Source organism: Rhinichthys klamathensis, unplaced genomic scaffold (genome assembly GCF_029890125.1).
Source record: "Rhinichthys klamathensis goyatoka isolate OS25496 unplaced genomic scaffold, OSU_Roscu_1.1 h1tg000123l_1, whole genome shotgun sequence".
Lineage (NCBI taxonomy): Eukaryota > Metazoa > Chordata > Actinopteri > Cypriniformes > Leuciscidae > Rhinichthys > Rhinichthys klamathensis.
In genome coordinates, this window is record NW_026606660.1 from 7,630,001 (window position 1) to 7,643,294 (window position 13,294).

The following is a 13,294-nucleotide window of genomic DNA, read 5'->3' on the forward strand; positions in this document are numbered from 1 at the left end:
GTTTTACATCTACTAAAGGTTTTTTTAGATTTTATTTTATTTCGGCTAACGTTTATCTTATTTCAAGTAACAAAAAATTTGTTTTTCAGTTAACTATGATAACTGCTACTTTTCAGTATTGAATGATTTATTACTTGTACTTTTGTTTAAAATCTTGCAATTAATTTTTTTAATGTAAACAGGCCTTTAAGGTGGTGCAAACAGTATTACAGGGCTTTAAGGTGGTGCAACCCATAGGTCTTTAGTCACCTGACACTTCTGCTTGAAGTCTCCTGGAGCCTCGGAGTCCCGGGAGGAAGTGATGCGGCTCGCCTTCTCCAGCGACTGGTAGAACCCAGTGATATGTTTCTCCATCTCCTCTAATGGAGGCAGCATGGCCTGGGAATCCCTCAGCAGGGGCAGAATTCTCTCTCTTATCTGAACCAGACATTGAGGCATAATGTGAGACGGTGTGATTATGGTTTATTGTGGCAGTTCATGGGGAAATACAGGGCAGGCACCTTGCTGAGCTCATCCTTGATGTTTGCCATGTTAGCCAGCATCTGGGCGATCTCCTCCTCTGTGATGTCTTTGGTCAGCTGCTGCGCGTTACGCGTGGCCGACTTGTACGACGCCTCCATGGACGGCACTTTGTGCTTGATGTCCTATGAGAAATGAGTTGATATTTATATAAGCTCTAGCTCCAATGATACTGCAGCAAACAGCATTAATCTGTGTGATATAAACTGCATAAAATTCATGTATTATGTGCACTAACATTATTCATGTATTATGTGCACTAACATTATTTATGTATTATGTGCACTAACATTATTCATGTATTATGTGCACTAACATTATTCATGTATTATGTGCACTAACATTATTCATGTATTATGTCCACTAACATTCAAAAGTTTGGGCCAGTAACATTTAAAAAAAAAAAAAAAATCAGAAAGGATGCATTAAGTGACATTTTTAAATTTTAGACTGTTACAAAACAAAATCTATTCCACATGAATGCTGTTCTTTTGAACTTTCTATTTATCAGAGAATCACGGTTTCCAGTAAGATATTAAACAGCACAACTGTTTTCAACATTGATAATAATAATATTTCTTGAGCAGAGAACCATCATAATAGATTGATTTCTGAAGGATCATGTGACACTGAAGACTGGAGTAATGATGCTGAAAATTCAGATTTCATTTTAAAATGTATTAAACTAGAAAACAGTTATTTTAAACAGTAATCATCTTTCACAATATTACTGTTTTACTGTATTACTGATTGAATAAATGCAGCCTTGGTGAGAAGAAGAGATTTCTTTAAAAAACTTTGAAAAATCTTACCAACCCCAAACTTTTGACCAGTATTGTACATAAGTCAATGTACAGTCAGCTGGTCAAATGTCACACACAAAAAAAGAGATGTTTATCACTCTAAAGGGGTTTATTCTGTAATTGACCAATCGGACCAATCAAGTATTTCAGAGAGCCAGGTAGTAAGCTTTTATGAACTCTGATTACCTCAACGTCTTGTAGATGTGTCCTTATGTTCAGAAACGAAACTTGAACTGGTGTGTTCATCCTCTCATTGGCCGTGTCAATAAACGCTTTTAAAGCGTCAATCCCATCGTCATAATCCTTCCTCAGTTTGTCCACTTCATCTGCTCTTGCATACTAAGAAAAATATGTTATCAGAATTAAGTTTACACCAACATGAACATGAAGGCGTTCAACTGACGCAACAGACAGTCAGTGATGACTGTTAGGAAAACTGTCATGACAAACTGTCATGAAACCATTACTTGAACCATATAAATAGACGCTTATGATCAGACATCCTTAAATGTGATGCCACTTGTCTTACATGTTTGACTTTGACAAACAGCTCTCTCCATCTGCCGTTGAGAAGGAGCAGCTGCTGTTTGAGTTCTCGGGACACAGTCTCATCGCACGTCTCAATCAGGAAGTTTCCAGCATCGTTCATGTCCATGTGTTGCTGAATCCAGTGTGGAAGATTGCGGAAAAACTCCTACAGAAGAATTCACACCGTTTAAATACGCAATAGCTGTTTGACGTTTATCCCAACGCATTTTAAGTCACAAACTCTGACAACACACCCGCTTGTCGCTCTCTGACCGGTTGAGCATCTTCTCGGCGTCCTCCAGCCAGGCCTGCAGACTGGCCACTGTGCTGCTGTATTTCTCCCAGTTGCAGATCACTTCCTCCAGCATGCTTCGGACGCTGCGCACCTCCACTGACAGGTTCTTCCATTGCGCGGTTGCATCGCTCAGAAACTTATTCACCCCTTCTACCTCTTCAGCTGAATGAAAATCACATTATGAATAAAAAACTTCATTAATAACAAAGTCTTGCATGTATAAAACAAATGCATTTCTGAATCTGATTTTTGAGGTACACAAGATGTGCACTGTTGCGGATTAGAGCATCAGCTAATTCAAGTGAACTGCCAGTAGCTGTTACTAGAAGTGAAATCACTGTAATGTGAGGTTAAACACTTGTGCACAGTCAGTCTAGATCAATCACGTTATCTAAGCAGTCACTGTGTTACAGAATACTCTGGTTCCTCTATAGATCCCTCTCTTGATGATTTTACAGCCTAGAATATGAAAATAGTTAGGCCACATTACTACACCTGAAATGGTACCTTCATATTTAAAGTGGATCTGTTTTTGAAACCGTCACAAATATATCCAGGTCATGTTTCTTGCCATTTTCAAAAGAATAAAATGAAGAAATGACATTTTTATATATACATTTTGATATTGACATATAATTGAGATTAACCACATCTAACATAAACGTTTTTTAAATATATATTAGTGCTGTCAAATCAATTAATCCCAATTAATTGCATCTAACATAAACGTTTCAATAAATAGTTAAATATATATATATATATACACTCACCAGCCACTTTATTAGGTACACCTGTCCAACTGCTCGTTAACACTTAATTTCTAAGCAGCCAATCACATGGCGGCAACTCAGTGCATTTAGGCATGTAGACATGGTCAAGACAATCTCCTGCAGTTCAAACCGAGCATCAGTATGGGAAAGAAAGGTGATTTGAGTGACTTTGAACGTGGCATGATTGTTGGTGCCAGAAGGGCTGGTCTGAGTATTTCAGAAACTGCTAATCTACTGGGATTTTCACGCACAACCATCTCTAGGGTTTACAGAGAATGGTCCGAAAAAGAAAAAACATCCAGTGAGCGGCAGTTCTGTGGGCGGAAATGCCTTGTTGATGCCAGAGGTCAGAGGAGAATGGCCAGACTGGTTCGAGCTGATAGAAGGGCAACAGTGACTGAAATAACCACTCGTTACAACCGAGGTATGCAGCAAAGCATTTGTGAAGCCACAACACGCACAACCTTGAGGCGGATGGGCTACAACAGCAGAAGACTCCACCGGGTACCACTCATCTCCACTACAAATAGGAAAAAGAGGCTACAATTTGCAAGAGCTCACCAAAATTGAACAGTTGAAGACTGGAAAAATGTTGCCTGGTCTGATGAGTCTCGATTTCTGTTGAGACATTCAGATGTTAGAGTCAGAATTTGGCGTAAACAGAATGAGAACATGGAACCATCATGCCTTGTTACCACTGTGCAGGCTGGTGGTGGTGGTGTAATGGTGTGGGGGATGTTTTCCTGGCACACTTTAGGCCCCTTAGTGCCAATTGGGCATCGTTTAAATGCCACGGCCTACCTGAGCATTGTTTCTGACCATGTCCATCCCTTTTATGGCCACCATGTACCCATCCTCTGATGGCTACTTCCACCATGTCACAAAGCTCTAATCATTTCAAATTGGTTTCTTGAACATGACAATGAGTTCACTGTACTAAAATGGCCTCCACAGTCACCAGATCTCAACCCAATAGAGCATCTTTGGGATGTGGTGGAACGGGAGATTCGCATCATGGATGTGCAGCCGACAAATCTGCGGCAACTGTGTGATGCCATCATGTCAATATGGACCAAACTCCCTGAGGAATGCTTCCAGCACCTTGTTGAATCTATGCCACGAAGAATTGAGGCAGTTCTGAAGGCAAAAGGGGGTCCAACCCGTTACTAGCATGGGGTACCTAATAAAGTGGCCGGTGAGTGTATATATATTGCATTACAGTAATGATAATATTGCTATTAATATTATTTTGCTAATATTACTAATATATTATGACAATGTTACATTTTAAAGAAATGGATATATATATATATATATATACACAGTAGTAAAAAAACTGTTGCTATATTTTTGCCTTTTTTTTATGTTTTAATGTTAATGTATTTTGTTAGATAATACATTAAGTTTAGTGTTTTGTTCTTCCCTTATTCGAAATATTTAAATTAAGATATTTCCCTCATATTTTGATGGTTTAATCAAATTTGTAGGATCCTTAAAAACAAATATCCTCTTTTGGCCACTACTGTATATACACACACATACCATATACATACATATACATATACAAGTTTGGGATCAGTAAGATTTTTTTTTATGTTTCTGAAAGAAGTCTCTAATGCTTATGCTGAAAATAATGTGGCAACGCAAAAAAAAAAAACTGTAATGGGTCGTTTTCATTATGCAAAATATAACTTTTTTTTCACTCTTGATTTTGGGGTGAAATATGACCTGAACATTCCTTTGTGACAAATGAGAGTCAAGTGTAATTTTGAGTGAGTATATAATTATTAGTCCAGAGCACTTGTTTCGCCACTGAAATGATGGTTTCAAGGATGCTTGACAGAATGAGGCTGCCATATCACAAAGCAAGAGGCTCATTTTGGCTGCTAGAGTTCAGAATTGCTGCCAGGGAATAATTATAAAAAGCTGCATGAATCTCCAGCCTCAGGGGAAAATGGATGAAAGTGAGATGCGTCTTACCTGAAGCCCCAGATTTCAAGTAGCTGTCTGCAGCTTGTTTCAGAGTCCGAAACGTGGTTTCATATTGCTCAAAGAACTTATGGCCTTCAATTAACACCTGTGAGTAAATGAGGGAATGTGATATGTTAGCTGAATCTTTTTTATAAAGCAGATTTAAAAGAGTTTATTAAGTAAGCTGGAGGGCGTACAATATAATTTTGCAGGAGAAGCTCCACTGAGTCCCGTCGGCCGTATTTAATGATCCACGATTTGAGCTTTGACTCCGCCAGCATAAGAAAAGCCATGAGACGATACTTCATCTCCCAGAATTCAAATTTAATCAGATGGACGTGAGATGATGTGGAAACAAAGTTAAACCTGTGAAAACATGAAATAGCAGTAAATATATCAGTAATCGATGGGATTTAAGACCTTAGACCTTAGCATTTAAAGTCAACATGAAACAAAAAATAATAATTAATTAATAAATGTTGCTGGTCTTATTGTGCATTATTCATTATTAGTTTGTTGTCCTCAAAATGTGATGACATTCTTCACCTCTGAAAAGACTTTATTTTATTTGAATGTAACCAAAGTTGGTGCGTCATTTTATAAAATTCGCTGGCATGCAGCTAGAGTGTTCTGTGTGGTTGCTAGGGTGTTGCTATGTGGTTAATAGAGGAACTCTGGTTGGTTGCTAGGACATTGCTATGTGGTTACTAGAGGTATTCCTCTGGTTGATGTTCTGGCTGATGTTCTGTGTGGTTGTGAGCAAATTGCCATGTTATTGCTAGGGGTGCCCTGGGTGGTTGCCAGGGCGTTGCTATGTGGTTGCAGAGTTGTTCCACATGTTCTGAGTGGTTATGAGCACATTGCTATGTGGTTACTAGGGGTACTATGTGGCTGCATAGTTGCTCCACATGTTCTGAGTGGTTGTGAGCAAATTGTTATGTACTATGTGGTTTCTAGGGGTACTATATGGTTTCTAGGGTGTTGCTATGTGGCTGCAGAGTTGTTCCAGATGTTCTGAGGGGTTGTGAACACATTGCTATGTGGTTACTAGGAGTACTATGTGGTTTCTAGGGTGTTGCTATGTGACTGCACAGTTGTTCCACATGTTCTGAGTGGTTGTGAGCACATTGCTATTTGGTGGCTAGGGATGCTCTAGGTAGTTGCTAGGTTGTTCTGGGGTGCGTTTCCCGAAAGCATCGTTAGCCAACTATGGTCGCAAGTTCCGTCGTTATCAGCATAGTTCAACGAGTCGATGTTTCCCGAAACCATCGTTCCAACGAACATTCGCAAACAGCATTGGTTAGAAGCTGTGGTTAGAAGCATAGTTTCTAGATTACATGACATGTGAACTCAATAAATCCTTATCTTGAGCAAAATAAGCAAGCTGACATTCAGTACAACCTGTGTCTTTTATTTAGAATACATACAAATGTCATTTACGTCTTAGAGTTTGTCAAGAGATTTAAAGCACCGTTTTTGAAGACTACGCATGTGCGAACGTGCTCTACTATGTAAGAACGAGCCTATGGTTGAATCTGGAAATAAAGCGAAATAACTGAGAAAAATGTTAAATAGTCCTCAGATGCCATGTCTGTTATTTATATCAAAACATCTAGCATTAATTCGATCTCAAACAGTTTCATTAAAATAAGTTATTACTCCACCACGTGCCAGACGCCATAAACCAACGTGGTTGAGCGACCACTTTGCGACTATATGGTTTCGGGAAACAGTCGTGACTAGCTAGTTGATTTCTTCAACGATGCATCATACTATGGTAGTGAAGCATCGAGTTATGTCATTGTTTGGGAAACGCACCCCTGGGTGGTTGCTAGGTGGCTAAAGTCAAACTCTATTTGATGTTCTGAGCTCTACATATTGTAAGTTTATGTTTTTTTGTCTGTTTGTCATTTATTCATGTATATTATGGCACATTAAATGCATTGCAAATGCTGTTTCATGTTGCCTATAAACAGTGAACCCTAAGGTCATCAAAGTTGACCTTTCCGCCATGTCCTGAAGCTGCTCTGGTGGAACCGGGACGCCGTTTACTGATCGGTCTCTGTGAATCTGTTGAAATGTCTGTCTGTGTCCCTCCAAATTCTTCAACACCTCCTATACAGAAAACAGACCAATTCTAATTTTAGAAGCACAGTGATCGGAGCAAGTTCCTCAAGAAATAAAAATAAGTTCTTGCACCTACCTTGTGCTGTTCCAGTTTTCTGTGGATGATGTTAGCCGTCTCTTCATGGGCCTGTTGAATCGGTACGTCCTCTCTCAGGGAAAGTTCTGCCCGATGCAGCCAGGCTCCGATCACTCCCAGAGGGCCTGGCAAAGACTTGTCCAGATGGATGTGCCAGTCTAAGAGCTGCACAAACCACAAAAACGCATCGCAAAAATCAAAAGGAGAGATCTGTTTTTAATGCTATTCACTGTTTGTGAGGACCCTTCAAGCTGTCAAGAGTCTGGCCAGATTTCGGTTTCCACTCTATGGACTTGTTCCTTTGAACAAAACAGTCTCTGTGTGTCTGTCCTCTTCCCTCAGTAATGAACCCCGCATCCACGGTCTACGCTCCAATTCACACTTAATTACAGCTAATGACAACTAGACAAGTGCAAACTCATTTATTCTCACAGCAGCAACAGTTTAGAATTTAAATAAAAAATATTTTCAGACATAATCTACATCATAGAGAATTTTTTAAACTTTAAGAAACTTCAAGAAACTTTAATGCAGTAAATTAGTTTATGTTAATTTACCCATTGTATAAATAGGTTCGGTTTTAAATATTTATTGTGCTTTTATTTGATTATTAGTGATATCTAAGTGATTCTTGTGATATGTTTATCTTGAGATGATAAGATGTGTGTTCATTTTCTCTTCTCAAAAATTGCATTTGTGTATCACTATCCACATATTCAAATTATAATGGGATAATAGTTTGTATATAAACTATATTGGAATAATGAAATTAGTTATACGGCACATGCAACAACCAAAGCCCTTCAGTGTCAAAACCTAAGACAAAACCTAAGATTATATGAGCAATTTTAAGTGAATCAGTCTGTTCGTCACACAAAGCAATTGTACAACTTCTGACTACTTTTATGATGCTTTTTTTGTCATTTTTGGTGCACCACAGTGTCTGTCCCAATTCATTTTCATTGTATAACAAGTGGCATGAACATAATGCTAAACATCTCCATTTGCATTCCATTAAAAAATGTTGAGTAAATAATGACCCAGAAATGAATTTTTGGGTGAACAAACTCTTAAATTACATTTGGCAAAGCACTAACCCTGACAGACACATGATCCCAGGACTGTTTGACCACGGCCTGATCCACTGACAGTTTGCCGTCCCTGTGTACCGGCTGCAGGAGAGACTCAATCTGTTTCTTTCTCATCTCATACTGCACACGGAAGCTCTTAAAGGCCTGCGGTCAAAACAAGAAGGATGGGGCAGCGCTAAATACATCTGAACTGACAGCAAACTCACAATTCATTTCAAATGCAAAGAGTTAAGCCAATCATATTAGATCTTATTTACATGTAGAGGTTCTAAAAGCAGCAAAAACAGCCCTGTTTAATGCTAAAGATCATAGAAGGAAAACTGTCAGCTTTACCTGATATTTGTCAGTGAGACTCTCTTCAGATCCCTGTGCACGCAGAATATCTCTCTCTAGCTGATCCAGCCAGATCTTCACCTCCCTCAGCACCTTGCGCTCCTCTTTCTGTGCAAATCAGACAGAAAGAAACGACGATTTATCACTCGTTTAGCTGCTATTCAGCAAGAGACCCACAGCAGTGTGAAACAGTGAAAAACAGGAGAAAGTCCAATCCCAAAGAAGAGGGAAGATCTTCAACTATTTTGTATTATTTTGTAATAGCTATTATGACCCTATTTATTAATACCACATACCTCAAGCATTAGCTCAATATCTTGTGGATCATACTGTCCAGGAGAGCAAAGGCACATCAAGAGATGCAAACACAACACAGTCAAGACGTTAGCAAGATAAAAGCCAGAGAAAGAGAGGAAACAAGCAGAGAGCATCCATCCACCGCAGAAAGGCCATTCTCAGGAAACAGTGACATTTGTGTGTTGTATGTTTATCCAATTCTTACTACTCATATAGTTAACATGATACTGAACTTATTTGGTCATTTAATTCTGTTCAGTGTTATATTATACTAGTTCATGTAAGATTATATATTCATATATATATATGAAATGTCAGTATTTTACAGAAAAAGCACCAGAATACTGAAAGCAAAAGATGTGGTGCTAAGGCCATTATTAGAATTTTTGTGCACTGATCTTTTTATTATTCAACCCTAAAAATGTTTGTAAAAATCATGTTTTGAGAGACATATCATGAGTTGTTCATTTTATTCCTAGTTTTAATGTGTGATTCATAGCCCTTACAGAATGAAAAAACATGAATTTCCCATGTTTCCCATTTGTGATTTCACATGGGAACTGACCCAAAACCGCATGTTTCACGTGTGACCACATGTGTTTTTGCACTTGTGAAATTCATGTTGTTTTTAAGTTGGGGAAGGCACACTGTAATGTGATTTTATTTACTCAATTTACTCAATTATCTAAACTATTTAATCTATTGAAAAGTAATAACTTTGTGGTTGTAATTCCGTTTCCTATAATTTTATAGCACATATGGCATCATTTCTTGAGAATGTCCCATACACTAAATGAACCTCATGCAGGTGAGACGAAATCGGCTCTTACCTGTAGAGCTGGGATAGAGAGAGCGAATGTAGGAATGGAACGAACCAGCTACAAATGCGCACGGTGAGTGACACAGACAGAGAGACAGAGTGAGCACATGGAGCAATGCATTATGGGTGTGATGCGAGAGTCAAAGGCTCCTTGAATGGATTCCACATTGTGATTGACTACAGTAAATGGTTAGTGACTAATGAGCAAGCACTACAGCAGTGACTGCATTAAATAACAACAGCAAGCGGCTAGTGTATTTTTAGCTTGTGCATAAGCACTAAATCGTACCTCCTCTTGCTGTCCATCTGTCTCGGACTGGTGGGGATCTGGGTAGTGCTTCAGGAACTGAGCTACATATGTCATTATGGATTTCTCATCCGGCTTGTCCACATCCACATCTGCAAGAAAAACAAACACAAAGTTGGAGGTTTGAACCGCACAAGGGGAAATGCTTGAGGTATTACCATTGTGCTAATTATCTATCCATATGCATGCAGCTAGTTTTAGTTTTACTGTGCTTTACTGGCACTTAAAATGTGAATTTGTATTGTAGATTGGTATTCTTTCTTACAGAATTTGAAGCTTGCCAAAACCAAAAATAGTGCAAACCAATGTACATAAGTTGAGGAAAATATCTAAACAAAAATATACAAATTATCGTTCAAAAGAAATGGGGGATTTTTTTAAAGAAAATAATTATTATATTCACCAAGGACATGTTAAATTGATCAAAAGAGACAGTGAAGACATTTATAATGGTACATAATATTTATATTTCAAATAAATGCTGTTCTTTTGATCTTTATACAGTGTTCATCAAAGATTTCTGAAAAAATACATGACAGCTTGAATGATTTCTGAAGGATCGTGTCTGAAGACTGGAGTAATGATGCTGAAAATACAGCTTTGCCACAGAAAAAATATTAAAAAAATGTATTACAACAGAAAACAGTCATTTTAAATATTTGACAATTTTACTGTTTTTACTGTATTTTTAATCAAATAAATGCAGCCGTGGTGAGCAGAAGAGACCAATCTTACCGACCCCAAACTTTTGCTGATTGTTTGACAAAAGAAAAAATGTCATAGTAAAAATAATAATAGTAAATTAGTTCTCAATCATCTCTATCAATTCTCAAAACTCTTACAATGCCCTAGAAACTGCCCAGAATGAGGGTTACTAGGGCATTGCAAGAATCAGAAAACCATAGCAATGGCTTAGTAATGGAAGAACGTTCAAACATCAAATCTGCTCAAGTATTCAAACTACAAACTGCACAAACTACAAAGACTTTTTAAGCTGCTTTAATCTTTCAGAAAATGCTTTCCTCAAGCTAACATTCAACATATTAGACGATCCATTGACCTGAAGAGCCAAATTAGGCTTTTTATAGCCTCTTCAAAGGCGTTCTGCCATGATGTCATGCTATTCGGCATCCGATCAGGCCTGATGTAATGCTTGAATAGCAGCATGACCTATATAAGAAACTATAACAGCGTCTGTCTGTAATAAGGCCTGATGATGACGGATCCCCAGTATAATTATGCCGTGTCTATTCACATCAAACTCAAAACAAATAAGTGGCTCTTCAACAGTACAAGAGATCATTGACTGAATCTACATTATTGTTATGAAATCACGCGCTTTACCCCTACACTATTGCTACTGTTGGCAATTCAGCGTTTTCCGTCATTTTGTCTGGCCCATCCAGACGTCAGTGGGCGGAGTTAAGTGTAAATAGCCTCTGCCAACAAGGCGGGCTATTTGCACTTAGTGTAAATAGACACTCCGTAACTATAATAACCCTGTATATATATCATAGTAATGAATGATTCCCATATTAATATACCATGGTATTTGCATGGTACTCCAACGTAATTAAAAAAATGGCCTTCAATTACCATTATAAATCATCTAAAAAAACATGGTATATCCATGTCCAAAAACCATGGTGCAATTTTGTAGGTGGACATTGTCTATCTGAAAAGAAATTGGAGAATTTGGAGAAAAATAAGTTGGATCTGTACCTTCAGGATCTAATAAACGTGGTATTCCCAGCTCGTTCTCCGCAATACTGAACGCCTCTTCCAGATTCTCACGATTACTTCTCTTTCTCACGACGTCCATGTCCACGAGCTCTGGTCGAATGGCATAAATAACAGAATGGAAGGCCACACCACTGCGCCAACTAGGACCGAAGTCTTTAACTTCAATCCCAAGACGCCTTGCAAGAAGAAATAACGACTTATTAACAATTAGACCAATTTTTATACACCGTTCTCATTGGTTGACATATCCATTACAAATGGTCAGTTTGCTTTGTATTTATTCTGAAATATTCCTTCAATTGACGAAAAATGGCATACTTGGTCGCTGTGTTTTGGACCCATCTGAGCATGGCTTTTTTGGCGTTGCCTTGAAACTTGGTGACCACCTTGCGTTTCATGGGTGGGCTGCCCGTCTCTGAGCTGGCCATGCTGTCCACCGAAGACGCACTGCTGGATAAAGCCTGAAGGGCTTGAAGATTACTGGTCAACTCCTCAATCTGCAAAAGTTTGCGAAGACAACCCTTAAAATACAGATATACATAGACGCGTGACAATTTTCCAGATCCTACGATCATAATTGGCAAACATTACCTGGAAATAGAGGATAATGGTCCATATCAGCCCCAAGACAATGGATGGGCGTCCATCAGCGATGTCAGTGGCATTTATATTGACTAGTTTGATCTATAAAATAAGTATTTATCAGGTTAGAAACTCTGACTAGATCATTTAAAGATACAAATGCAACATATACTGATATACACATAATCCACAGATCTGAGGTCAGGCAAACAAGCCAGTCTAACCCAGCACTACCTGCTGATGAATCGTGCAGGATGAAACCGGGAACGTGCATTAGGAAAAGTAAATAGGCTCCATTTTGATATTGACTTTAATAAAATCAAGCAGCCAGACTTATTCCCTTCTTGAGGAATAAGCCAATGTGAATGCACAGGGAATATGAGGAACATGTGAGGGAATAGAGAAAACTGCAATTTGCTCATGGTCAGCCAGTCATGGACATCATAAGAGATGCTGTAGAAAAATCAAGCTTTCTAAAAATAATTGCAGCTCTTTCAGCCAGTAGCATCTACAGCAGAGAATAATGAAGCTGCTCACTGCATACGGTACGCATCATCAAATGCAGGTATGCGTAACAAGAGCATGTGTTTGTGAGAACTGTGACTAAGGAGAAGTACTGACCGGAGACCCTCGGTACACAGACTGAGACGAGACATGATAAGAGAGAGGACACAGTTAGGAAAACACTATGATGACAAATACCGGACTGGGACATATGGACATATTCAATGATCAGATATGACTGAGGATTAGGCTGGATTGTTCCTACTGTGCAGTTCAACACTACCACCATTCAACAGTTTCGGGTCAGTAAGATTTTTAAAGAAAAATAAAGAGATTTAAAATTCTATTTCAAATAAATGCTGTTCTTTAGAACTATCAAAAAAGAATCCCGAAAAAAATATCACGGTTTCACAAAAATATTAAAGTGCACAACTGTTTAGAACATTGATAACAATAAGAAATGTTTGTTGAGCAGCAAATCAGCATATTAGAATGATTTCTGAAGGATCATGTGACATAATATTTCAC

General features: G+C 38.5%; 1 protein-coding gene across 1 annotated transcript in view; it reads right to left on the reverse strand.

Moving 5' to 3' along the window:
• The window catches only part of syne1b (spectrin repeat containing, nuclear envelope 1b), a 150,828-nt gene that overhangs the window by 123,888 nt on the left and 13,646 nt on the right, over nucleotides 1-13,294 (reverse strand). The window contains exons 5-20 of the mRNA XM_056256044.1: nucleotides 12,272-12,364; nucleotides 11,999-12,177; nucleotides 11,660-11,856; nucleotides 9,920-10,029; nucleotides 8,810-8,842; nucleotides 8,514-8,621; nucleotides 8,187-8,324; nucleotides 7,090-7,254; nucleotides 6,889-7,001; nucleotides 5,084-5,252; nucleotides 4,896-4,992; nucleotides 2,105-2,307; nucleotides 1,852-2,016; nucleotides 1,509-1,661; nucleotides 501-644; nucleotides 250-417 (exon numbers count right to left, since the gene is read on the reverse strand). Of these exons, the coding sequence (XP_056112019.1) occupies nucleotides 250-417; nucleotides 501-644; nucleotides 1,509-1,661; nucleotides 1,852-2,016; nucleotides 2,105-2,307; nucleotides 4,896-4,992; nucleotides 5,084-5,252; nucleotides 6,889-7,001; nucleotides 7,090-7,254; nucleotides 8,187-8,324; nucleotides 8,514-8,621; nucleotides 8,810-8,842; nucleotides 9,920-10,029; nucleotides 11,660-11,856; nucleotides 11,999-12,177; nucleotides 12,272-12,364 (2,235 nt within the window). The remainder of the gene's footprint in view (nucleotides 1-249; nucleotides 418-500; nucleotides 645-1,508; nucleotides 1,662-1,851; nucleotides 2,017-2,104; nucleotides 2,308-4,895; nucleotides 4,993-5,083; nucleotides 5,253-6,888; nucleotides 7,002-7,089; nucleotides 7,255-8,186; nucleotides 8,325-8,513; nucleotides 8,622-8,809; nucleotides 8,843-9,919; nucleotides 10,030-11,659; nucleotides 11,857-11,998; nucleotides 12,178-12,271; nucleotides 12,365-13,294) is intronic.